The 25,698-nt window shown below is 46.8% G+C and overlaps 1 protein-coding gene across 1 annotated transcript in view; it reads left to right on the top strand.

The window, feature by feature from the left end:
* The window catches only part of BSDC1 (BSD domain containing 1), a gene marked incomplete at both ends in the record, with an annotated part of 34,524 nt that overhangs the window by 1,883 nt on the left and 6,943 nt on the right, over positions 1-25,698 (top strand). Inside the window, 7 exons of the mRNA XM_080691375.1 lie at positions 8,232-8,348; positions 11,242-11,409; positions 14,362-14,416; positions 16,116-16,231; positions 16,628-16,696; positions 16,857-16,935; positions 17,701-18,189. Coding sequence (XP_080547501.1) covers positions 8,232-8,348; positions 11,242-11,409; positions 14,362-14,416; positions 16,116-16,231; positions 16,628-16,696; positions 16,857-16,935; positions 17,701-18,189 — 1,093 coding nt within the window. The remainder of the gene's footprint in view (positions 1-8,231; positions 8,349-11,241; positions 11,410-14,361; positions 14,417-16,115; positions 16,232-16,627; positions 16,697-16,856; positions 16,936-17,700; positions 18,190-25,698) is intronic.

The raw sequence follows: 25,698 nt of genomic DNA, 5'->3' as shown, positions 1-25,698 counted from the left end.
TTGATATAGGCCTTGAAGAAAAATGATTCTAGCATTGGCAAAACTCTACTGCTACACACATTTAGATATTAGAGTAAATGCCACAACTAAGACTCTGACAGATCCTGAGAATACAGACCTTAGCCAAACACATGCAGTTCTGAGTTTGGGCCTTACACAGCTCACAGTCTGGTGGGGAGGCAATCACTAACCAAATAGTCAGACAGCTGTTTTAATTACTTTTGTGGTTGAGTGCTGGCTATGAAAGTATGGAGCAGCTTGTCTAGTATAGGTAGTCCAGAACACACTACAAAAGGTGTTGTGGGTAACCCCATTGAGGCTAACCCTGCCTAGACCGGTTGAAAAGCAAGAACCCAGGCCAGCAGTGAGCATGAGCCAGACACACTGGTGCCTGATGCGCTCTAAGTGAGGATTTGCAAAGAAAAGTAGAGAGAGATTGATAGCCAGACAGCATGGAGGACCTTGAATGGGTGGCTAAACAATCTCTGTGGAGTGAACAATGCTTATCCCTGACAGTGGGCAATGCCAATGGCTGCTTTGTTAAAATCAGCCAGACTGAATTTTGGAAAAACTAATTACTATTTACCTCAAGCAACTGGATTGAGTCTTGCTTCCAGGCAGACTCCAGGAGGCTTCTGACCTCAATTAAATCAGCCCTCTACTCTGGGAGCATCCACACACACACACACACACTTTTGCCTAGGTACTTCTATAAAGCCTTTCAGTTACAGTGTAGTAAATCAGAGGATGCCCTGAGCTGTTGATGTTGTTGATGAGGATTTAAAGGAAGAACTTCACTCTAAAGTTTAATATAAGAGACCCAAAATAGTGTGCCTCCAGTTGACCGATTTCCTGGAAGGAAAGTGTGACATTCATTCAGCAAGTGCTGCAGGAGGTCCTCCTGTGCTTTCTTTCAAGGTCAATATTACCATAACTCATGAAGAAGAGATAGTTGGTCAGCCTTCCATCTTTATTCTTGGTAATTCCCAATTTGAAGTAGGAGATGATGAGTTGTTTCTGCCTTTTCAGAAAGAAAATGCTTAATTTCCATGACTTCACTGCTTGCCCATATATGAACTTGGGCAAGTTATTTAACCTTTTTAGGCCTCAGTTACTCAACTGTAAAATGAAAATAATAGTACCTATCTAATGGGATTATCATGAGGATTAAATTACGATATATGTAAAACACTAAGAAGAGTATCTAGCATACTAAGTTCTATATAAGCATTAGCTATTTTAAGTACTGAGGGTCATGGGGAAATATTTGGGCACCACCACCAAGCCATATATATACTTGGTACTGGGGATTGAGCCTAGGAGCCTTCTACCTCTGAGCTGCATTCCCAGCCCTCTTTTATTTTTATTTATTTATTTATTTACTTATGGGTCTGGGGGTGGAACCTAGGGGCATTTGACATCTGAGCTATACCCCCTGCCCTATTTTTTATTCTTTATTTTGAAACCGGGTCTCACTGAGTTGCAGAGCCTAGGTAGCTGAGGCCGTCCGTGAACCGCCATCCTCCGGGTCTCAGCCTCCTGAATACTGGGATTACAAGCGTGCGCCACCACGCCCGGCTCTTTTATTTTTATTTTGAAACAGGGTCTTGTTAGGTTCCTGAGAGTTTCCCTCCTTGCTGAGGCTGTCCTTGAACTTGCCATCCTCCTGTCTCAGCCACAAGCCTGTGCCACCACATTCAGCTCCATATTTCTCTTTCTGGCGCTTTCTTGACCTTGCTTCCCATCCTGGCTCCGTCTCCCCTCACTTCCCTGATCCTTTAGCATAGTTTCCAGAGAGCCTACAGTTCTGAGATGCTGATGTAATCTGCCATCTTCTCCTTACCTTTTCCTGCCCTGCCCTCCTGTGTACACATATGAGCACCTGTGCATACACACTGAGAGAGAAGGGCTCGTTGCTCTTTGGCTCCATCCTGATCTGAGCCTAAGCACTCCTGAGTAAGCCTTTTCAGTCTCTGATTTTCAGCTTCAGAAACTCTTGATTTCAGAAACTCTTCTCTCGAGTCCCTGTTCAGCCACTTTATCCCTTTCATTTCTAGGAGACAACTTCATATACTTTTTGAAATTTCAGCTCAACAAGCATGATCTTGCCTAACTCCCTCCCCACCCCTGAAGCCAGCCCTGTAAACTTATCTGCAGCCACATTCAGCTTCACCTACCACTTGCCAGGCTCTTATCTTCCTGGGCTGTCTGCTGCATTTGACACTAGTGAGTCTTCCCTTTTTCGTGAAACTCTACTCTCTTGGCTTTTGCAGCGTGATTGTCTCTCAGTTCTCCATGCACTTCTCCAGTCTTTCCTAACTGTTCATGAGCTCCTCTTCCTCAGCCTGCCCCCGAGCAGTGATGGTCCGAGGACCCCTGTCCTCAGCCCATCGCTCTGTTCATTCATCACACTCTTCCTGGGTCATCTCCTCCCCTTCCTTCCCAGGAGACTCCTAGTCCTGTTCCCCGAGCTTAAGCATTTGAGGATAATTACTGCTGGGCAACTGTCCCAGATACCCGTGGTCCTCTCAGATTCTATATGCCCAGAGTTATTAACGTAATACAGTCTCTTCTCTAAACCTCATCTTCCTTCAATATTTTCTTACTTAGATGACAACATTATATCTATCCAGTTAACTTTTTGTTTTTCTCTGGTGGTACTGGGGATAGAACCCAGGGGCATTCTACCTCCAAGCTATACCCCCAGCCCTATTTTTTATTCTTTATTTTTATTTTTTTATTTTTTTTTATTTTTTTTATTTTTTTTTTAATTTTATTTTATTGGTGCACTGTATTCATACATCACAGTGGGATACAAACTTTTGTAGACATACATGCACACATCGCCCAGTCAGCCCCCACCCGATCCCCACCCCATTCTCTCCCCATCCCTCCCTCCCATGCTTGGCTTAGTGGTTGACATCTAGTATTATAGCAATTTATCCAAAATTAAAAATGATAATCTCACATAACAGTTTCATTTGTCTGATACCAAGCTTTTGATGACTTAAAGATAACATTTCAATATTTCTTTTTGCTTTCTTTCTTACCAGAGAATATTTTTTTCTTTTTTTTAGGTGAAACTATCATATATTTATTTTTCAGAAAAAAATCTATCCTGATATGGAACATGGACTCTAGATACCCAAAACAATCTCGAAGCAAAAACAAAGCTAGAAGATGTATATTTTCCGATCCCAAACCACACAAAGCCACAATAATTGAAACAGTGCAGCACTGCCCCAAAGGCAGACATATAGACCATTGGAGTTAAACACAAGCCTAGAGCTAACTTCTTCCCTATATTGTCAAGTTATTTTTGACAAGGTTTCCACGAAGATTTGGTGGTGGAAATAATAATCTTTTAACTAAATATTGTTGAAAAATAATAATTACATGGAAAAGAATAAAATTGGACCCTTACCTAATCCCACATACAAGTATTAACTCAAACTAGATAAAAGACCTAAACATAAATCTTAAGACTATAAACTTTTAGGAGAAAATCTGGGTCATAAAACCTCACAACATTGAAATTGGCAGTGATTTCTTGGATATGATTTCAATGGCACAGGCAACAGAAGAATATACAAACTCCCTAAAAAATAAAAGAAAATATTGTATATCCAAAGACAATGTAAACAGAGTTAAAAGTTACTAATAGAATTGGATAAAATATTTCCAAATGCTATATCTGAAGGTATATTAATATTCCAACTAGAAATCCTAAAAATTAACAACAATAAAGGCAAACAATACATTTTAGAGATAGGTAAAAGACTAACATAAATAATGAATCTCCACAGATAACCAATCTTAGTTGTCTGTTGGATGGAAACTCTTGTTTCTCTGGTTCTGGTGAGTGTTACCTATTTCTTCTTTGTAGTTAATCTCTTTGAGTATTTTCTCTAGCGCTGGTTTTGAAGACATAAATTCCTTCAGTTTCTGTTTGTCATGGAAGCTTCTTATTTCTCCATCTACTTTGATAGAAAGTTTTGCTGGATAGGAAATTTTTGGCTGGAAGTTGTTTTCTTTCAGAGTTTGGAATATGTTACTCCAAGCCCTTCTGGCTCTCATGACTTGGTTTGGGAAGTCTGGAGTGATTCTAATTGGTTTGCCTCTGAATGTCACTTGGCCCTTTGTTTTTGTTGCCTTTAAGATTCTCTGCTTGGCTTCCACATTGGTCATTTTGACAATTATATGGCGTGGGGATCCTCTTCTCCGATCCTGTCTAAAGGGAGTTCTATAAGTTTCCTGGATCTGTGTATCAACCTCTTGCTCTATATTTGGAAAATTTTCTGCTATTACTTCCTTGAAGAGATTGTTGATCCCTTTGGTATCACTTTCTTTTCCCTCCTCTATTCCAATTATTCTTAGGTTAGCTCTCTTAAGATGGGCCCATATTTCTTCAATGTCAGATTCCTGCTGTTGGATATCTTTTTCTAGATTAGAAACTATGCATTCATTTTTGGATTGCTCATCTTCTAAGAGCGAGATTCTGTTCTCCATGTGGTCTAATCGGTTGTTTGTGCTTTGAATTGAGGCCTTTACTTCATTAATTGCATCCTTTATCTCTTTTTGGCTCTCTCTGAGTTCTTTTCGAAGCACCTCTATTATTTCTACAGTTATTTTCCTGATTTGATCTTCTAGAAATCTCTGATTTTCTGTTTTATCAGGTTCTGATGTTGTGGGGTTGTGCACATTCATTACTTCAGTGTTATTCCTCTTTCCCATGATTTCGGAGGTTTGTGCCTTCTCTGGGTTCTTCCCTTGGGTCACTATGGCTTCACTTAAGGTGCTCTGGATCTCGAGTCTGTATTACCTCAGACCCTACTACTCCTTTACTGGGTTGTATCACAGAGTCTCCGACCCAGGGAGTCGATAGAGGCTGCTTTAAACTATGGGGGGGTGCCAGGTTGCACGCTCTCCTATGGTGTGATATCTCTGCCACCACCACTCCCTCACTGGGTCAAGTCCCAGGAGGCACAATACTGGGATTTCTCCTCTGTGGCCCGCAATTTGACTCACTGTTCTTGAGTACGTAGATGTAGCTGTACTGGACTCGGTGAATTCACTGCTGCTGCCGCCGCCGGTGGCAATATGGCGCCTCTGCCACGCCCTCGGCCATGAGGCTGGCGTATTTTTTCTTCTCTGGTTTTGATTTCCACTCTGAATCCCTGCAGCGTGTGCTGAGCTCAGCCACTGGGAGCTTTAAATGTTGTCTGCGCCAAAAGATCCCGCCTGGCTGTTCCGCATTGGCTCACCTCGGCTTGCTATAGCCGTCCGCTGAGTTGGCCGCTGCCGCCGGCAGTATGGCACTGCTGCCACGTCCTCGGGCGCGTGTGTCTCCTCTGTGGCCCTGAGCTCTGTTCTCAGTCCGCTTTCTCTCTGGAGCCTGGTGGTTTTTTTGTTTTTCTGGTGATGGTGTTTTCTGGCTATGAAAGGCACTCTTTTTGTGGTAATGGAGATTGGTTGTTAGCGGGACTCTTAAGCCCCGCTTTTCTCGGTCGCCATCTTCCCGGAAGTCTATTCTTTATTTTTAAACAAGGTCTCACTAAGTTGCAGAGGGCTTTACTAAGTAGCTGAGGCTGATCCTCCTGTCTCAGCCTCTCAAGTACTGGGATTACAAGTGTGTACCACCATGCCCCCTCAACCAACCTACCTACCTTCCTTCCTTCCTTCCTTCATTTATTTGTTTGTTTGTTTGTTTGTTTATTTAGTGGAACTGGAGGTTGAACCTAGGGGCATTCTACCTCCAAGCTACATCCCTAGCCCTTTTTATTTTTATTTTTTTTTATTTTGAAACAGGTTCTCCCTAAGTTGCTGAGGCTGGCTGTGAACCTGTGATCCATCTCTCTTAGCCTCTCAAGTACTAGGATTGGAGGTGTGTGTCACCACGCCTGGTGCCTGGTCTATCTTCTCCATTCTTACCTGTACTATTCCTATTCATAACAGCCTCCTGACTGGTCTTTCTCTCTCTCTGTTTTTTCTTTTTGGTGTGTGTGATACTGACCCAGGGGCATTCTACCTCTGGGTTATACCCTATCCCTATTTTATTTTGAAATAGGGTCTCACTAAATTTCAGAAGGCCTCACTAAGTTCTGAAGCTGGCCACAAACCTGCAGTCCTCCTGCCTCAGCCTTCAGCCTCCCAGGTACGAGGATTACAGGTGTGTGACATCGTGCCTGGCTTCCTCCCTCTTCTAATCTTGTCACCTTTGCACCCATCCTCCATACCAGTCACTACAGTGACCTATTGAAGATGAAAATCTCATCCTGTCCCACCTGCCTTAAACTTTTGGTAGCTCCTCGTGGTTGCCCTTGGTAACCTCTTCAGCTTTATCTCTCACCACTTCTGCTTCTTTTTTTATTTTTTCAGTACTAGGATGGAACCCAGGGGAATTCTACCTCCAAGCTACGCCCTCAGCCTTATTTTTTTATTCCTTATTTTGAACCAGGGTCTCACTGAATTGCAAAGGGCCTCACTAAGTAGCTGAGGCTGTTAACAAACCAAGATCCTCCTATCTCAGTCTCCCAAGTGCTGGGATTATAAGTGCGCACCACCACGCCCAGCTGTATGCTTCATGTTTTATGTTCATCAGGACTAAAATGCTTGTAGACGTCAATAAATCCCATGTTCAGACTTCCTGAGCTAGCTCCTATTCATTCTTTACCCAGCCCAGGCTTCCCTTCAGCAAATCTTTCCAAGTTCCCCATAATGTATCAGTTGCTGCTCTGCCTTTGCACATCAACCTATTATGTGAGGATTTTCTCAATAGACTGTGGCCCTCTTGAGGGCAAGGGCCATGTCTATTCATGTTTCTCCCTTCAGAGCTCACAGTCTAGTAGGGAAGATAAGTATACATCAAAAAGCTGGGTGTGGTGGTGCACACTTGTATCCCTGCATTTGGGAGGTTGAGATAGGAGGATCATGGTTTGCAGACAGCCTCAGCTACTTAGGCTCTTGCAACTCAGGGAGACCCTGTTTCAAAATAAATAGTAAGAGGCCAGGTGTGGTGGTGCACGCTTGTAATCCCAGCATTCAGGAGGCAGAGACCAAGGATTATGGTTTGTGGACAGCCTCAGCTACTTAGCAAGGCCCTTCACAACACAAATTTGTTTTGAAACAAATTTGTTTCAAAAATAAAAAGACTAAAAAATAGGACTGAGGTATAGCTGGGAAGTACAATGCCCCTGGGTTCCTCCTGGTAACACACACACACACACACACACACACACAAAAAAAAAAAAAAAAAAAAAAAGAATAAAAAATAGAGTTGGGTATAGCTCAGAGGTAGAATGTCCCTGAGTACCAACCCTAGCACCCCCCCAAAAAAGTAGCCATCAAATAGTCATACAGGTGGTTATATAATTAAAATTGCCCTGGTTTGTGTATTTTTGTATGTGTGTGCGTGTGGTACTAGAGATTGAACTCGGGGGCATTCTACCTCTGAGCTACATCTCAGCCCTATTTTATTTTTTATTTTGAAGCAGGGTCTCAGTAAGTTGTGGAGTGAGTACCTTAAGTTGCAAGGCTAGCCACGACTTTTCTCCTCCTCTCAAATACTAGGATCATAGCCATGTGTCCACGTGCCTGGCATGAGCAGCAGTTCCTGAGCATCTATTCAGGCTCTGTGGAAAGCATCAGTAAACAAAACTCTGGGATCTCTGTTCATGGAACTCATGCAATCCCAGAAGACAGACATTGAACAAATAATCTAGAGACTAAAATATGCCAGATTGAACATCAAAAGAGATGAAGCAGGGGGAGCCAGTCACACCTGAGTCGGCATCAGGGAAGCTTCTCTGGGGAAGTGGCTGGAGATGTAGCTGGGAGATAGGATACCCCTGGGTTCAATCCTCAGTAACACACACACACACACACACACACACACACACACACACACACACACTCCCCCCCCACTCTCTCTCTCTCCAGTTCATCAGAATCTGTTTTGTTTTCAGACTCCATGCCCCCCATAGCATAGGAGCATAGGAGAAAGCTGGGGAATCAGATGAGACTCACTTATGGCGCCTGGGCTGAGACTCAGCATCCATGCTGATTTGCAGGGGTTCCCTGTGCGTGCTGCTGCCAGGTAACCCCAGGTCATGGAGTTGGACAAGTGAGCATTGTTTCCACCCCGGGCTCCCGTGGCACTTGAGGTTGCCTGTGTCATATTGAAAGGGAACAAGGGACCTGCTGGCTCTGTCATTCTTCTCTGTCCTCCATAGTCCTCCGAAGCTTTGGAGTTCATGAAGCGGGACCTGACAGAGTTTACTCAAGTGGTGCAGCACGACACGGCCTGCACCATCGCGGCCACGGCCAGTGTGGTCAAGGAGAAGCTGACTGTGAGTACTGCCCATCCCTGAGAGGCCCTCAGTGGCCTGACCTGCCCTGGCGTCCCTTTGTCATTAGGTGCTTATTTTCCCTTCTAGAGCGAGGAAACTTGAGGGCTATATTTTCCTCCCATCTTGAAAAGAATGTGTTTATCATATCAAGAGAACAAGCTAAGCCAGGCAGGTGGCGAATGCCTGTAATCCCAGTAATTGGAAGGTTGAAACAAGAGAATCACAGGTTCGAGAACATCTTTAGCAAGTATTGAGACTCCTCAACCTAGCAAGACCCTGTTTCAAAATAAAAATAAAATAGGGCTGGAGGTGTAGCCTGGAGGTAAAATTCCTCTGGTTCAACACTCAGTACCAAAATAAATAATAAGGACTGGAGGTGTAGCTCAGAGGTAGACTACCCCAGGGAGAATACCTCACAAGGTAAGTATAGTTTTAGGCCTTCTAATATCTACTACAAAATGCCCTCCAGAAAATATTTGAGTCAAGCTGGGTGTGGTGGCACACGCTTGTAATCCCAGCATTCGGGACGCTGAGACCGGAGGATCGTGGTTCACGGACAGCCTCAGCTACTTAGCGAGGCCCTTTGCAACTTAGTGAGACCCTGTTCAAAATAAAGAATAAAAAAAAAAAAAAAAAAAGAGCAGGGGTTGTAGCTCAGAGGTGAAATGCCCGTGGGTTCCAGCCCCATACTCGCAAAAAAAAAAAAAAAAAAAAAAAAGAAAAGAAAATATTTGAGTCAAGCTTATTTTGTGACAAAGCTAGTACCTTTCCTCTACTCTACCCATAGGCCCTCTTCCCTGCCGAAATGTCTATGGCATGGATCCTCTCACGTGTGTGTGTGTGTGTGTGTGTGTGTGTGTGTGTGTGTGTGTGTTACTGGAGGTGGAACCCAGGGGCATTCTACCTCTTGGGTATGCCTATAAACTTATTTATTTATTTATTTGTTTATTTATTTATTGTACTGAGGACGGAACCCAGGGACATTCTACCTCCAAGCTACACCCCAGCCCTATTTTTTATTCTTTATTTTGAAACAGGGTCTCACTGAGTTACAAAAAGCCTCCTAAGTAGCTGAGGCTGTCCTTGAACCAGGATCCTCCTGTCTCAGCCTCCCAAATGCTGGGATTACAAGCCTGTGCCACTGCGCCCGGCTATTTTTCATTTTGAAACAGGGTCTCATTAAGTTGCTGAGGCTGTCCTTGAACCATGACTGAGATTACAAGAGTGCACCACCACACCCGGTTTTCTTGCCATTTATTTATTTGTTTGTTTGTTTGTTTGTTTGTTTGTTTGTTTTGCAGTACTGGGGGTGGAACCAAGGGGCATTGTACCTCCGAGCTACACCTCCAGCCCTATTTTTTAGTCCATTTATTTGTTTGTTTATTTATTTATTTATTTATTTATTTATTTATTTATAGATACTGGGGGTGGAACCCAGGGGCATTCTACCTCTAAGCGACACCCCCAGCCCTATTTTTATATTCTTTATTTTGAAACATGGTCTCACTGAGTTGTAAAGGGCCTCATTAAGTAGATGAGGCTGTCTGCGAACCCAGATCCTCCAGTCTTGGCCTCCCAAATGCTAGGAAAACAAGTGTACACCACCACACCAGGCTAGTCCTTTTATTTTATTTTAATTTGGTAGTACTGGGGTTCCTGGAAACCCTTCTATCTCTGGGCTTCACTCCCAGACCTATTTTTTATATTTTTATTTGGAAATAGGATCTCTTAAGCCAGTGAGGCTGGCTTTGAACCAGTGCAATCCTCCTGTCTCTGCCTCCCACGCGCAGGGATTACAAGCGTGTGCCACCACGCCCAGCTAGTTCTTTTATTTTTGAAACAGGGTCTCACTGAGTTGGGAAGTGCCTCTCTAAGCAGCTGAGACTATCGCGAACCATGAGTGTGCCACCACACACAGCTCTTATCAATTTGTGTGTGTGTGTGTGTGTGTGTGTGTGTGTGTGTGTGTGTGGTACTGGGGGTGGAACCCAGGGGCTTTTCTACTTCTGGGCTATACTCCCAGACCTATTTTATTTTATTTTTTTGCGGGTCTGGGAATGTAACCCAGAGGCATTTGACCTCCGAGCTACACCTCCTGCCCTGTTTTTTATTCTTTATTTTGAAACAGGGTCTCACTGAGTTGCAGAGGGCCTCACTAAGTAGCTGAGGCTGTCCGTGAACCACAATTCTCCGGTCTCAGCCTCCCAGATGCTGGGATTACAAGTGTGCACCACCACGCCTGGCTTTTCCAGACCTATTTTATACTTTATTTGGAAACAGGGTCTCACTAAGTTGTTGAGAGCCTCACCAAGTAGCCAAGGCTGGCTTCAAACCTGTGCGATCTTCCTGTCTCAGCCTCCCAAGGCCTGGGATGACAAGCGTGCGCCACCACGTCCGGCAGCTCTTGCCAATTTTGATCAACCCACTTGGTCTTGAAATTTCAATGAAAGCCAGTTAAAGATCTCTCCCCTGCCAGGCATGGTGTTGCATACTTGTAATCCCAGCCTTTGGGAGGCTGAAACAAAAGGATTGTGGTTCGCAGCCAGCCTCAGCTACTTTGCAACTCAGTGAGACCCTGTTTCAAAATAAAGAATAAAAAACAGGGCTGAGGGTGTAGATCGGAGGTAGAACACTCCTGGGTTCCATCTTCTGTACCGCAAAAAAAAAAAATCTCTCCTCTGATCTACATGAGCCTGCCCTGCCCTTGTTTGGCATCCCCAGCTGGTAGAACACTCTGGCTGCCTTCCTCTCCTTCTGCAGATAGGATGAAGGGTCGGGAGCACTTCCCTGGTCCCCACACACAGTCTGTCTTTGCCCCTGATGCTTTCCCCCCGGACCCTATATTGTAGCCTGCTCCTCAGGCACTTGCTTTCTCTCTTGGTTCTCTTTGCAGACTGAAGGTTCCTCAGGGGCAACAGAAAAAATGAAGAAGGGGCTGTCTGACTTCCTAGGAGTGATCTCAGACACCTTTGCCCCCTCGGCCGACAAAACCATCGACTGCGATGTGATCACCCTGATGGGCACGCCCTCTGGCACAGCCGAGCTCTATGATGGCACCAAGGTATCTGCTGGCAGCCTCACCTCCAGATGCTGATGCTGGGCCTAGCTTCCATCCTCTACTCACAAAGCAACACATGTGCAGGCCCAAAAGTAAACATAGGCATAGAACTAAATTGGAGGACAATAGCCGGGCATGGTGGCGCACCCTTGGAAGTCCTTGGGAGGCTGAGACAGGAGGATCACAGGTTCACAGCCAGCCTCAAGAATTTAGTGAGACCACTGCAAAATAGAAAATAAAATAGAGCTAAGGATATAGCGCAGAGGTAGAATTCCCCTGGGTTTCATCCACAGTACCACCAAAAAAAGAAAAAGACAAAGTAAATGGAGTACACAGAAAAGGAGAAGGTCATTACTGTGTTTCCAAATCCATTATCCCATTACCCAAAGAGAACCCTCATTTCTTGCTGGTATGTAACCCTCCATTACTTTTGTCTACAAGGATAGGTAAAGATAGTTTGGGGTTTTTTTTCTTTTTAACAAAATAGTACTTTATACATATACTTTTATAACCTGCTTTAGAAAAATGTACAGCAAACTTAGCATCTTTCATTACTTTTTTTTTTTTTTTTTTTTTGGTGGTACTGGGGGTGGAACCCAGAGGCTTTCTACCTCTGAGCTATCTCCCAGACCTATTTTATATTTTATTTGGAAACAGGGTCTCACTAAGTTGCTGAGCACCTCACTAAGTAGCTGAGGCTGGCTTTGAACCTGTGCGATCCTCCTGTCTCAGCCTCCCAAGCACGGGGATTACAAGCATGCGCCACCATGCCCGGCTTCTTTCATTACTTATAATGTCTTTAAATTTCTACAAGTGAGTAGGCAAGGTGGTACACGCTTATAATCTCAGTACTTGGGAGACTGAAACAGGAGGATCTCAGATTTTGGCCAGCCTTAGTAATTTAGTGAGGTCATCTGCCACTTAGACCCTATTTCAGAATAAAAGAGTGAAATAGGTCTGGAGTCTGGGCGTGGTGGCACATGCTTATAATCCCAGCATTTGAGAGGCTGAGAGAGGAGGATTGCAGTTCACGGACAGCCTCAGCTACTTAGTAAGGTCCTTTGCAACTCAGTGAGACCCTGTTTCAAAATAAAGAATAAAAAATAGGGCTCGGGGTATAGCTTGGAGGTAGAATGCCCCTGGGTTCCATCCCTAGTAATCCTAGTATGTGGGAGGCTGGGATTGGAGGATCACAGGTTCAAGGACATCCTCAGCAATTTAGTGAGGCTGTCAGGAACCCAGTAAGACCCTATTTCTAAATAAGAAAATTGATCTGGGGTGTAGCTTGGAGGATGAATGCCTCTGGGTTCAATTCCCAGAAACACACACACACACACACACACACACACACACACACACACACACGGTGAAAAGAACATCATCTGTTCAGTCATTTCTGTAGTTTACATTTAGATTCCTGCTGGTTGTAACTATAATAAGAACACTGTGGACAGCATCTGGGAGGGTATAATTTTCTCCACATTTGGGTTACTTAAGAATAATTCCCACTAGGAATAAGTGTACAGGCAGCTGGGTGTCTTTAGAGCATCTAAGTCCACAACCATGATAGTATGTTTGTTCAGCATCTTTCTCAAATTTGCTTCTCCTATTTCATGGATTATTTTTTCCTAAATTTGTAGTGTGGTGTCATGGCCGTTGGGCCTTTCTTGTAGCATGTTATCACGTTGATTTCCACTCCACATGTATGTGCTGAGGTTTTTTGTTTTGTTTTGTTTTTTGTTTTTTGGGGGTTTTTTGGTGGTACTGGGGTTCCTGGAAAGCCTTCTACCTCCGGGCTACACTCCCAGACCTATTTTATATTTTTATTTGGAAACAGGGTCTCTTAAGCCAGCGTGGCTGGCTTCGAACCTGCGCGATCCTCTTATCTCTGCCTCCCTAGCGCGGGGATTACAAGCGTGCGCCACCACGCCCGGCATGTGCCGAGTTTTTGAGTATTAATGTCACCACTTAGTCAACTAGAGAGTGGGGTTGTGACAGTTATTAAACGATGAGGTTTCAAGTTATAGCAACAGTGACTCTTCATCAAAACCACTTGCTAAAAGTTCTGCTGCAGATTAATAGCACGTGCTTCATGTACTACTGAGGAAGGAAGAGAGCTTTCTGTTTATCAGCCGAAGTATGCCCCACTCTGGCCTTCATGGGAACATAGCGTATAGTTCACGTGGAAGACTGGCTATAAAATTAAGAAATTCTTTTTTACCCCTCATGCTGAGGATTGAACCCAGAGCCCTGTACATCCTAGGCAAGTATCCACTGAGGTGCATCTCCAGACCAAGAAATTGTTATTTTGTTGTTGTTGTTGTTATTATTAGGTGCTGGGAATCTGAATTATACCTCTGGCCCAAGAAATTCTTTTTTGTTGTTGTTGTTGTTTCAGTGCTGGGTATTGGACCCAGGGGCATACGTTGCAGAGGGCCTCACTAAGTACACTGAGTAGATGGGGCTGGCCATGAACCTGTGAACCTTCCCACAGCTTCGCAGTCTCAGCTTCCCAAGCACTGGGATTACAGATATGCGCCAAGCCACCATGCCAGGTTCAGCTCAAGAAATTCTTGATGAATGATTTTAATTTAGAATTGTATTGTTTTGCAATTTAAACCTTATTAATATATATCTGGTTTTATTTAATATACGAAAGTACTTGACATTTTTAAATTTCATGTACTTCAGAGGCATTTATACATATAATTTTGTAGCCTACTGGCACTATTTTTGTTCTCAGGGGTGGAATACTGGGTGAAAGACCATTTTTCTGGAAGCCCCAGTTTTGGACTTACAGCCCAGTGCTACAGTGCTCATTGATAAATACCCTGATGATTTGGTAGCCAACAGGGAAGAAGCTGGGTTGTGCTTGATAGAGTACCCTACAGAGAAGGAGTACTTTCCATGCCCCAAACCCCAGAATTTCTGTTTTCTCTTCTCTGTTGCTTATAGGCTCGCCTCTATACCATGCAGTCCGATCCAGCAACCTACTGCAATGAACCCGATGGTGAGGGGGTAGCAATGTGGGTGGGCTCTTGGGGTAGGTAGAATAAAAGGGTATGGGCTGTGGGCCCCTCTTGTCCCATGTACCAGAGGCCATGTGCTCCCGAGAGGGACGAGCATTGGGCTGGCATATACCTTAGGTCCTGTGAGAAGGGCTGACGGTCTCTTTTCCTCCCTGAACCCCATCTGTCCTCACCCCATCTTTGTCTTCTGAAGAAACTCTGCTCCTCTGTCCCTCATGCTCTGCCCGACCTCCCTCCCAGCCCTGCTTCCCTGCCTGCCTGCCTTTGGCTTCTGTTTGCTAAGCCCCTGTTGCACAACAAGCCCCATGCTGGGAACTAGAGACCAGAAATGAGACAGACCCTCAACCCTGCCCAGGATGTTAGAGGGAGAAACAGGAAAGAGGGAAGGAAGCAGCGTGGATAGACTGCTTCCTCAGAATGACCGACAGTGGGAGCCTGAGGAGGGGCTCCTCGCCAAGCCTGGGAAGCCTCGGAAGTGACGCCAGAATGGAGGCAATAAGAATGAATTTGAAATAAGCTAGTTTTACTCTTAGAAGCGGGGAAGAGGATTGAAGCAAAGGCGGCAGTATTTGAAATGTCCAGAAAGAACAGGGAGCCCCTAGGTTCTTGGTGACACTGGGTTGAAGAGTGTTAGGAGAGGGCTTTGTGTTCCAGAACAGGCCATTTGGATTTTGTCCTGCAAGGCTTGCACTAGTGGTTCTACTTTTTAGTCACAAAGACCTTTAAAGCTGTTGAAAATGTCAGGCCCTCTCTCCGAAAAATTTTTGTGCAGTATGAGAATTCTTTGACCCTTTGAAAATCATACCAAAGGGTTCTGAGGCCTGAGGTTATTAGATTATCCGTTTTATAAAGCAGCCCTTGTTGTGAAGGACAACAGAAAGACAGACAGACAGACAGACACACACACACATAGAAAACTGGAAGGCCAGTCATGAGGCTACTAGGAATCTCTGACAGCGGGAAAGCCAGAGCCAGGAGAGGCAGGCATGAGGAGGAGAGTGCAGAGGGGAAACATGACGGGGAGGGATCAGCCCCGGGGCCGCGGGAGTCTAGGATGGCCCCTGGGTTTCAGGAGTAACCGGGTGAGAAGGAGAGTGCGCACGTAGAGCTCTGGAGCGTGGCCTGGTTGCAAAGAGAAACACAGGAATTGTCAGTGGAAGGAGGAGATGAAAACTTACAGGTTAGTGGAGATTATCTTGGAAGCAAAGAGAAAGTAAGGGGGGGTAAGAAAAGGAAAGGCAGGAGCCCATGGCTCAGACAGACCAGCCAGAGAAGTAGGAGGGAAGCACAGGAGTGAGAAGCCAAGGAGAAGAGGGCCCCGGAGGAAGGCCGCAGCTCTCAGGCCAGCAGCAGTAGCAGTCGCAGGGAGGACAGAAGCAGCCATGTCCTCTGTCCCTGTCCCTCGTGAGGGACAGAGCCATGCCTCTGGCAGCATGAGTCCACTGGTGACCTGAGCTGTTTTGGCAAGGGGGCATTCAGTAGCCAGCTTTTTGGAGATCACTTAGGTGTCACACTCTGGTCCCAGTAGGGCCCACCTGCTGCCTCTTCATCCTGCCCGGTTCCCCACCTAGGCCAAATGGCCTTCCTCGTTGTCCAAGTCCAGGCTTAAAAATGTTCTGTAGGCCCAGTGTTCTTTCCCCAGACCCAGGGAACTGACCATCAGCGTCTGTCCCTCTGCAGGGCCCCCGGAAATGTTTGACGCCTGGCTTTCCCAGTTCTGCTTGGAGGAGAAGAAGGGGGAGATCTCAGAGCTCCTTGTAGGCAGCCCCTCCATCCGGGCCCTCTACACCAAGATGGTGAGGGCCAAGCCGCAGAGCCTCACCTGGCTCCAGGCTTGAGGTGTCGGGAGGTGGGAGGGACATGTACAGTGGGAGACCCTATAGAGCCAGACGAGCCACATCCTGAGCCAAGAACTGCATGAAGAGGCTGACTGGCCAGGCTTCGGGCAGTCAGAGAATGGTGAGAAACGAAGGACCGGCACAGCTGATGGGAGTTATTTTCTCCCTCCGTGGCCACGCTGGCCCTGGAAGGTGGGGTCTGCCTGAAACTGAGGTGGGATGGAAGGACTTTGACACACGGTGCAAGGCCATTTCCTGTGTCTGAAATCCAGAATATCTGGGAACAGACTATAAGGCTGGGAACATAGCCTACATACACTTCCAAATTCTCACCTCCAGTTTCCCTCCCTCCAGGTTCCAGCAGCTGTTTCCCATTCGGAATTCTGGCATCGGTATTTCTACAAAGTTCATCAACTAGAGCAGGTATACTGGTCTAATCTGGGAAGATCTATGCTCAGCCCTGGGGGAGATAGACTGGATTTTTTTAAGGCAAGAAAGGGAGACAGGGTGCCAGGAGTTCTGGGGTCAGGACCAGGATCTGGGAAGAGAGTGCCCTGACTGTTTCTGGCTCTTGCTTCCTCAGGAGCAGGCCCGGAGGGATGCCCTGAAGCAGCGGGCAGAGCAGAGCATCTCAGAAGAGCCTGGCTGGGAAGAGGAAGAAGGTAAGAGGTGTGGAGATACAACGGCAAGGACTCTCGGAGTTCCTGAGAGACATGGTGACGCAAAGAATGAGCAGTGTGTGTGCTGAGAATGGGCAGAGCCAGCACATCAGGCAAGGCTGGCGGAGCCAAGTGCAGGTGCAGAGTCTAGGTGGAGCGATTGCCCCTGCCGACCACGGACCAGCTGCTTCATAGTCACTGGGGAACTCCAGATTCCCTTCCCCAACTACTAAGTGAGCAGTGTGGCCAAAGGCATAGGTTTAACAGGCTACCCTGGTCATATTAATGCCCAGCCAGGTTTGGGAGCCACTGGGCTAGGGAGGGAGCTGAGCATCCTCTGGCTTGGTAGCTCAGTTTAGAACAGCATGCTGGAGACACCCTGACAATATAATAGTAACACTCTTATTACGTGCTCATACAGTATGTTCAGCATTATCTTTTTTCAACTGTGGCAGGTAAGTTAAAAGTGAATGGTTTGTCCAGTCCTATCCCTAGCATGTAGCAGAACCCAGGCCAACCCACTCTGAAGCCTTGGCTTTCTCATCTCTTACACCACCTTGGGCCATGTTGCTGGCCGCTCACCAGGGCCCTGTGAGTCGATGGGACTCTGTCCCCAGGTAGTATGCAGAGGAACCATGATGGGGCAACACAGAGGGAGATGGTGCTCATCCTCACTGGAGTAAATTTGGGTCGAATGCGAGAGCTCCAAGGATATCATGAGGCCGGCCAGGGTGTACCACCCTTTTCCCTGCCTTTCTCTCTCTACAGAGGAGCTTGTGGGCTCCTCACCCACATCTCACCCTTTGCCTCCAAATGAGGCAGAGTTTCCTGTCACCAAAACGTCCACCTCTCCGGAAGGGGGACCTGTGGAGGGCCCCTGTGAAGAGACTGCAGCAACCCCAGCGGAGCCCCCAGCAGAGGCGACTCCCTCAGAAAGCAGCGAGAGCATCTCCCTTGTGACACAGATCGCCAACCCTGCCACCGCCCCTGAGGCTCCAGTGCTACCCAAAGACCTGTCCCAAAAGCTGCTTGAGGCATCTTTGGAGGACCAGGGCCAGGCTGTGGATGAGGGCGAGACAGGACCACCGCCCCCAGTTCGCTCCAAGCCCCCAGCTCCCGCTGGCCGCCCCAGTGGACCAGAGCCCAGGCCTCCAGCCAGAGTGGAGACTCTGAGGGAGGAGGTACCCACGGACTTACGGGTGTTCGAGCTGAACTCTGACAGTGGAAAGTCTACACCCTCCAACAATGGCAAGAAAGGTAGGTGTGGAGGCCCACGCCGAGGGGGTGGTGTGGGGCAGGACAGAGGAGAGTTGCCACCACCTTTGTTATGATCCTAGAGGAGGACAGCTGCTGTAGATTGTTTATGTTACCACATCTAGTCAACTCTAACATGCACGCATTCTCTGAAATAAGGGTACACCTTACCGTTGTGGAGGGTCATAGAGTCAACGCATTAAGATGTATGCTAGGTCCTATGGTACCATGGCATTTATTTGTCACATAAATCTCACAACCTAGTCAGGTCAGTATTATTGTTCTCATTCTACAGATGAAGAACACGAAGCCCAGAATTGTTAAGTAATGTGCTCAAATTCACATGGCTAGGAAGTGGCAAGCCTACATTCAGAACGATGTCTGTCTCCAAGGCCACGTCCTTACCCAGGGGCATTCTACCTCTGAGCTACACCCCTGCCCAATTTTTTATTCTTTATTCTGAAAAAGGGTCTCACTGAGTTGCACAGGGCTTCATTAGGTAGTAGCTGAGGAGCCGGGTGTGGTGGCGCATGCTGCGCACGCTTGTAATCCCAGCATTTGGGAGGCTGAGACTGGAGGATCGCGGCTCATGGTCAGTCTCAGCTATTTAGTTATGATCCTAGGATCATAACTTAGTGAGACCCTGTTTCAAAATAAAGAACAAAAAATAGGGCGGGGGTGTAGCTCAGAGGTGGAATGCCCCTGGGTTCCACCCCCAGACCCACAAAAAAAAAAAAAAAAGAGTAGTAGCTGAGGATTTCCACGAACCACAATCCTCCTCTCTCAGCCTCCCAAATGCTGGGATTACAAGCGTGCGCCTCCACGCGGGGCATCCAAGCCCTATTTTTTATTCTTTTTATTTTTTATTTTTTGGTGGTACTGGGGTTCCTGGAAACCCTTCTACTTCCAGGCTACACTCCTAGACCTTTTTTTTAAAATATTTTTATTTGGAAACAGGGTCTCTTAAGCCAGAGCGGTACCTGAGCGATCCTCCTGTCTCCACCTCCCAAGCGCGGGGGATTACAAGCGTGCGCCACCATGCCGGTTTATTTATTCTTCATTTTGAAATGGGCTCTCTGAAGCCGGGCGTGGTGGTGCACGCTTGTAATCCCCGCGCTTGGGAGGCTGAGACAGGAGGATTGCACAGGTTCGAAGCCAGCCTCGGCTACTTGGTGAGGCTCTCAGCAACTTAGTGAGACCCTGTTTCCAAATAAAATATAAAATAGGTCTGGGAGTATATCCCGGAGGTAGAAAGCCTTAAGGTTCCACCCCCAGTACCACCAAAAAAAAAAAAAAAAAAAAATGGGCTGAGTTGCAAAGGGACTCTCACTTAAGTAGCTGAGGCTGTCTTCCAACTGTGATCCTCTTGTCTCAGCCTTTCAAAATCTGGGATTACAAACGCTTGCATTACCATGCCCAGCTTGAGATCCTGTTTCAAAAACAAAATGTAAAAGTGGACTAGAGTAAAGCTGGGTGTGGTGGCACATGCTTGTAATTCCAGTACTTGGGAGGCTGAGACCAGAGGATCCTAGCTAGGAGGTAGAATGCCCCTGGGTTCCACCCCCAGTGCTACCAAAAATGAGCTGGGGATATAACTCGGAGGTAGAATTGCCCCTGTGTTCAATCCCCAGTACCACAAAAACATGAAATGAGCGCCCGTGAACTTTGGGTGACCCAGCTGCAGCAACAATAGTTTCAGTTTCTTATCTGTACAGTGGAGCTATAGACTGGAGACTGAGTTGGTGTCAAAGAGCAACTTTTTCTTTTTTTTTTTTTTTTTCTGGTATTGGAGATTGAGCTCAGGAGCATTCTACCTCTGAGCTCCACTGTCAGCCCTATTTTATTTTTATTTAGAAATGTGATCTCGCTAGTTTGATGAGAATCTCACTACTTGCTGAGGCTGCAGTCTTCCTGTCTCAGCCTCCCAAGTACTGGGATTACAGGCATGCGCCACCACAGTCCTGCCAAAGAGCAGACATAGCCCTGGTGTCAGCTTTTTTTTGGTCACTAACAGAATCCCCCTGCAGACTGCCCCTCACACCTTGACCCACACATGTGCTGTCATTGCTGACACTCAGTGCTAGTCCCAGCCACAGAGCTTGTCCAGCAGAGGAGAGTGGTCTGCTGCACAAGGCGGGACTGGTTTACTTTGGATGGGGAATGGACCCCACCCAGCCTACCCTGCTCCACAGTGGAAACTCCAACACAGTGCTCAGTGAGGTCACCCATTGAGCTCCTGCCTGCTCTTTGTGAGACACTGAGGGGGGAGGGGCAGGAGCAGCAGTCTTTGTGATGAAGCATTGGAGCAGCCTGGGTCAGGCTGGCCCTGGAGGAATCCAGAGAAGGCAGGGGTCTCCGAGCATCAGCAGTGCTTCACCGAGGAGACAGGCGTTGTATAGGAGAGTTGCAGAGTTTGGGGCAGGTGCGGGGAGTCCAGTCTGAGGGGGCACACCTACAGGGCGATGACCAAAAGCCTCTTTTTCTTATTATCTTCCAGGAGGTGGAGGTACAAGAAGGGTGGGTTGGCTGGCTCCGAAATGGATCTAAGAACTTTATATCTTAAGCTGCAATCAGAAAGTTGAACTTGGTGCCATAATTAGCAGAGCACAGAGGCCAAGGGCTTAGGTTAGGGCCAGCACAGTTCTGGGTTCAAGTCCCACCATTGCCCATAAGCCTTCAACAAAGTTTATAAGTTCAGCCTGTATTTAGTGGAGGTAATTTCTCATGATAGATCTTGATCTGGGAAAAAAAATTGGGTAGAGCCCCGCTTTGGGGAAATGATAAGAGGTAACATTCTCGGAGCATTTTCTGACTAGATCTATGGTAAGCACTTGTTAGCATATCCCTTGGTCCTCACAAAAACCCTGTGAGATCTTTGTGGTTTTCCCATTTTTCTACTGGTAGGAAACTGAGCACAATCACCCTCCTATTATATATTTAGAAGGATGAAAAATAGTCCGATAGAGAGTGCAAGGGGAAGGTGATTGGCTTGGCAGGTGTAGTGGGGCTCCTGGGTGGGTGGTCCCAGGGCCCATTTGAGATGGTGATCATGATTTTAAGTGAGAACTTTTAGCCGAGTTGTGCTTTTGCCCAGCCACAATCAGTTGCTCAGATGCAGGCACAGAGCAGATGAGAGTTGGATTCAATCACAGTTCAAGTTTAGCCAAGTAAAAACTAATGGAGGCCAGGCACAGTGGCACATCTCTAATCCCAGTATTTGGCTGGCGAGACAGGAGGATCACAAGTTTGAGGATAGCCTCAGCTGCTTAGGCTCTCAGCAACTTAGTGAGGCCCTGTTTCAAAATAAAAAACAGCCGGGCGTGGTGGCGCATCCTTGTAATCCCTGTGCTTGGGAGGCTGACAGGTGGATCACACAGGTTTGAAGCCAGCCTCAGCTACTTAGTGAGGCTCTCAGCAACTTAGTGAGACCCTGTTTCCAAATAAAATATAAAATAGGTCTGGGAGTATAGCCCGGAGGTAGAAAGCCTCTTGGTTCCACCCTCAGTACCACAATAAATAAATAAAAATAAAAGCCAGGCATGGTGGTGCACACTTGTAATCCCAGCATTTGAGAGGCTGAGACTGGAGGATCGTAGTTCACAGATAGCCTCAGCTACTTAGTGAGGCTCTCTGCAACTTAGACCCTGTTTCAAAAAAAAGAATAAAAAAGCCGGGTGTGGTGGCACGCGCTTGTAATCCCAGCATTTGGGAGGCTGAGACCAGAGGATCGAGGTTCGTGACCAGCCTCAGCTACTTAGTGAGGCCCTCCATAACTTAGTGAGACCCTGTTTCAAAAAATAAAGAATAAGCCAGGTGCGTTGGCGCACGCTTGTAATCCCCGTGCCTGGGAGGTGGAGACAGGAGGATCACGCAGGTTCAAAGCTAGCCTCGCTGGCTTAAGAGACCCTGTTTCCAAATAAAATATAAAATAGGTCTGGGAGTGTAGCCCGGAGGCAGAAGGGTTCCATCCCCAGTACCCCCCCAAAAAAAAAAGAATAAAAATAGGGCAGGGGCTGTAGCTTGGAGGTGTAATGCCCCGGGTTCCATCCCCAGACCCGCAAAAAAAAAAAAAAAAAAAAAAAAAGAAAGAAAGAAAGAAAGAAAATAGGGCTGTGGTATAGCTCAGAGGTAGAATGCCCCTGGGTTCCATCCACAGTACTGAAAAAATAAAAATTTAAAAATAAAAAGTATGAGACTACTTAGTGAGGCCCTTTGCAACTCAGTAAGACCCTGTTTCAAAATAAAGAATAAAAAATAGGGTTGTGGGTATAACTCAGAGGTAGAATGTCTCTGGGTTCCATCCCCAGTACCAAAAAAAAAAAGGCTGGGGTGTAGCTCAGAGGTAGACTGTCCCTAAGTTCAATCTCCATTATCGCAAAAACAACAACAACAACAACTACAAAAGGACAACAACAAAAAACAAAACAGTGAGCCGGATGTAGTGGCGCACACTTGTAATCCCCACGCTTGGAAAGGCTGAGACAGGAGGATCGCATGGGTTCGAAGCCAGCCTCAGCTACTTAGTGAGGCTCTCAGCAACTTAAACCCTGTTTCCAAATAAAATATAAAAAGGGGGTCTGGGAGTATATCCCGGAGGTAGAAAGCCTCTGGGTTCCACCCCAGTACCACCAAAGTGGAGGAAAATAAAGTCCAAGCTGGGTGTGGTGGCGCCTACTTGGGAGTCTGAGACAGTAGGATCTCAGGTTGGAGGACAGCCTCGCCAAGTAGTGAGACTCTCAGTATAGCAAGACCCTGTTTCCAAATAAAAATAAAATAGGGCGGGGATGTAGCTTAGAGGTAGAATGGCCCTGGGTTCAATCCCCAGTGCCACAAAAAGGAAAAAAGGACTTACTCTGACTTGCTGTGGGACCATGCACAATATTACTTAGCTGTGAGACAAAACCTTTAGAACTACAGCCCCATCTTAAAATCCACTGCGTGTGTATGTCTGGAGCCAGCACTTTACACTCGCTCCTACGGTTTGCTCTTCTCTTACACTCCTGCTGTGGTTAGCTACGCGGAGGAAGCCAGGGTCTCTGACTAGAACAGTGGGACACAGTAGAGAATAAATCCTAAAAGGAAGAACCGAACTTGGAGACAGTGGCTCCTTTTACCACTGATGCCCAGTCGCAGGATGACACGAGGCTTGGTCTCTGGGCGCCCAGGGTCTCTTAGGGAGGCCTAGCCAAAGGGTCTCCCCGGTGAGCTCACCTTACAGAGTTGCTCTCCTGCGTTTGTCTCAGGACCTATGTGATCTGCTCAATTTGGGGCAGGCCCGTGGCCTATGGCCCTCCTGGGTTGAAGGGCCCACTTCACCTGGAATGTGGGACTTGGGAGCTGTTTGTACTATTTTTTTTTTGGTGGTACTGGGGACGGAACCCAGAGGCTTTCTACTTCCAGGCTATACTCCCAGACCCATTTTATATTTTATTTTGAAACAGGGACTCACTAAGTTGCTGAGAGCCTCACTAAGTAGCTGAGGCTGGCTTCGAACCTGTGCAATCCTCCTGTCTCAGCCTCCCAAGTGCGGGGATTACAAGCGTGCACCACCACGCCCAGCTTGTACTCCATTTTTTTATTTGGGGCTTCAGAAAGCCAATGAGACAATAATACGAGCTGTGAGAGACAGCTCTTTGAGGTCAGACTCCGTCTTGAAGTCTTGAGTTGTGTAGGTCAGGCTGTACCATGCGCAGTGCAATGATCTCAGTACACCCCGTGTGACGGCGAGGTGGTGGGAGGAGGAGGATGGTGGGGAGCCCCAGACCCCATCTCACTCCGCCCTTGAAGCCCTCAGTCCTCACCCGTGACTTGGCACTGTTGATAGCCATCCCACAGGATGGGTGTGAAACACCAGAAACATTGGCTATACTCTTCACCCACTGGAAGGATCTGCCGTGGCCTTTAAGCCCGAAGGGAGTTTCAAGTGGTAGAGCTTAGGGAGGCTGTCGCGGTCAGAGCCGCAGCCCGTAGGTGAGGAGTCAGGGTCGGGTCTCTGATCCATAGGAAGCTGCACTGACAGACAGGCGGAGCAGTGCCACCAAGTGTCCCGCAGGCTTGGCAGGCAGGTGCAGGGTCTTTGTTGCAGATCTGCTGTGACTTGCTGTGGGACTGGGCACACAGTTACTTAGCTCTGAGACAAGGGCTTTTAGAAGAACTACAGCTCCATTAAGCGCCTACTATGTATCCATGTAATTGGCACTTTACACTTGCATTTTTTTGGAAGGGGTATTTTGGCTTGAACTCAGACATTCAAATGCCAGGCTACACCCTCGTTGCCAGGCTGCTCAGAGTCTTGCTAAGTTCCTGAGGCTGGTCTTGAACCTGTGATCCTCCTGTTTTAGCCTCCCAAGAACGGGATTACAGGTGTGTGCCACCCTGACCAGCTTACACTCACTCCTAATTCTAGTGCCATTGTTCCTTAAACTTCAGGCCCAGGTCTCGACAGAATCACCCATATCCGTTTACCTGTTTCCAAAGCAGAATCCGGGCCACTGTGTAGACCTGCTGAATCTCAAAGGGGCCGGGGAGGGCATCTTGGGAATATGCACTCTAATAAGCTTCTTCAGTGGTTTTACCCTTACGTTATAAATGGACCAAAGCCCAGGTAACTTTCCCTAGACTACACAGTAGGTAAAGGAGTAGTTCTCCAATCCAGGTCTGCCTGGCTCCAGAGACCATGCTCCTAACACAGTCACTTGTCTTGTGGAACAGAGGGCAGCTTGAGAAATCTTATGTGCGACGTGGGTCAGGACAACTATTTATGTAGTTTGCTTATTATTATTATTATTTTTTCTTGGTGGTACTGGGGATGGAACTCAAGTGCATATTACCTCTGAGCTATTTTATTCTATTTTTTTTATTACCCAGCCCTATTTAATTTAATTTATTTATTTTGAGGTACTGGGCTTGACCCCAGGGACATTGTACCTCCAAGCTATACCCCCAGCCCTTTATTTTAGTGTGTGTGTGTGTGTGTGTGTGTGTGTGTGTGTGTGTGTGTGTGTGTGTTACTGGGGATAGAACCCAGGGGCATTCTATCCCCGAGCTACACCCCCAGCCAAATGCTGGATTACAAGTGTGTGCCACCACATCTAGCTCCCACCCCTGTTTTTATTCTTTAATTTGAAACAAGGTCTCACTAAGTTGTAGAGGGCCTCACTAAGTAGCTGAGGCTGTCCTGGACCCTGTGATTCTCTTGTGTCAGCCTCCCAAGTACTGGGATTATAAGCATGTGCTACTATGCCTGGCCATGTATAATGTGGTTTTTTGTTGTTTTATTTTTGTTTTTTGCAGCAATGAGGATTGACCCAGGGGCATTCTACTTCTGAGCTACATCCCCATCCCTCTTTATTTTTTATGTTGAAATAAGATCTCGCTAGGTTATTGATGCTGAACTTGAACCTGTGGTCCTCCTGTTTCAGCCTCCCAAGTACTGGGATTACAAGCATGTGCCACCACGCCCAGCTCACATGTATGTTTTTAATATTGGTTCTAAGAAGTCATATCCAAAAG

This window comes from Muscardinus avellanarius (assembly GCF_963383645.1).
Source record: "Muscardinus avellanarius genome assembly, chromosome: 3".
Taxonomy (NCBI): domain Eukaryota; kingdom Metazoa; phylum Chordata; class Mammalia; order Rodentia; family Gliridae; genus Muscardinus; species Muscardinus avellanarius.
The sequence above is the reverse complement of the archived record's forward strand: the minus strand, read 5'-3'. Positions and strand labels throughout refer to the sequence as shown.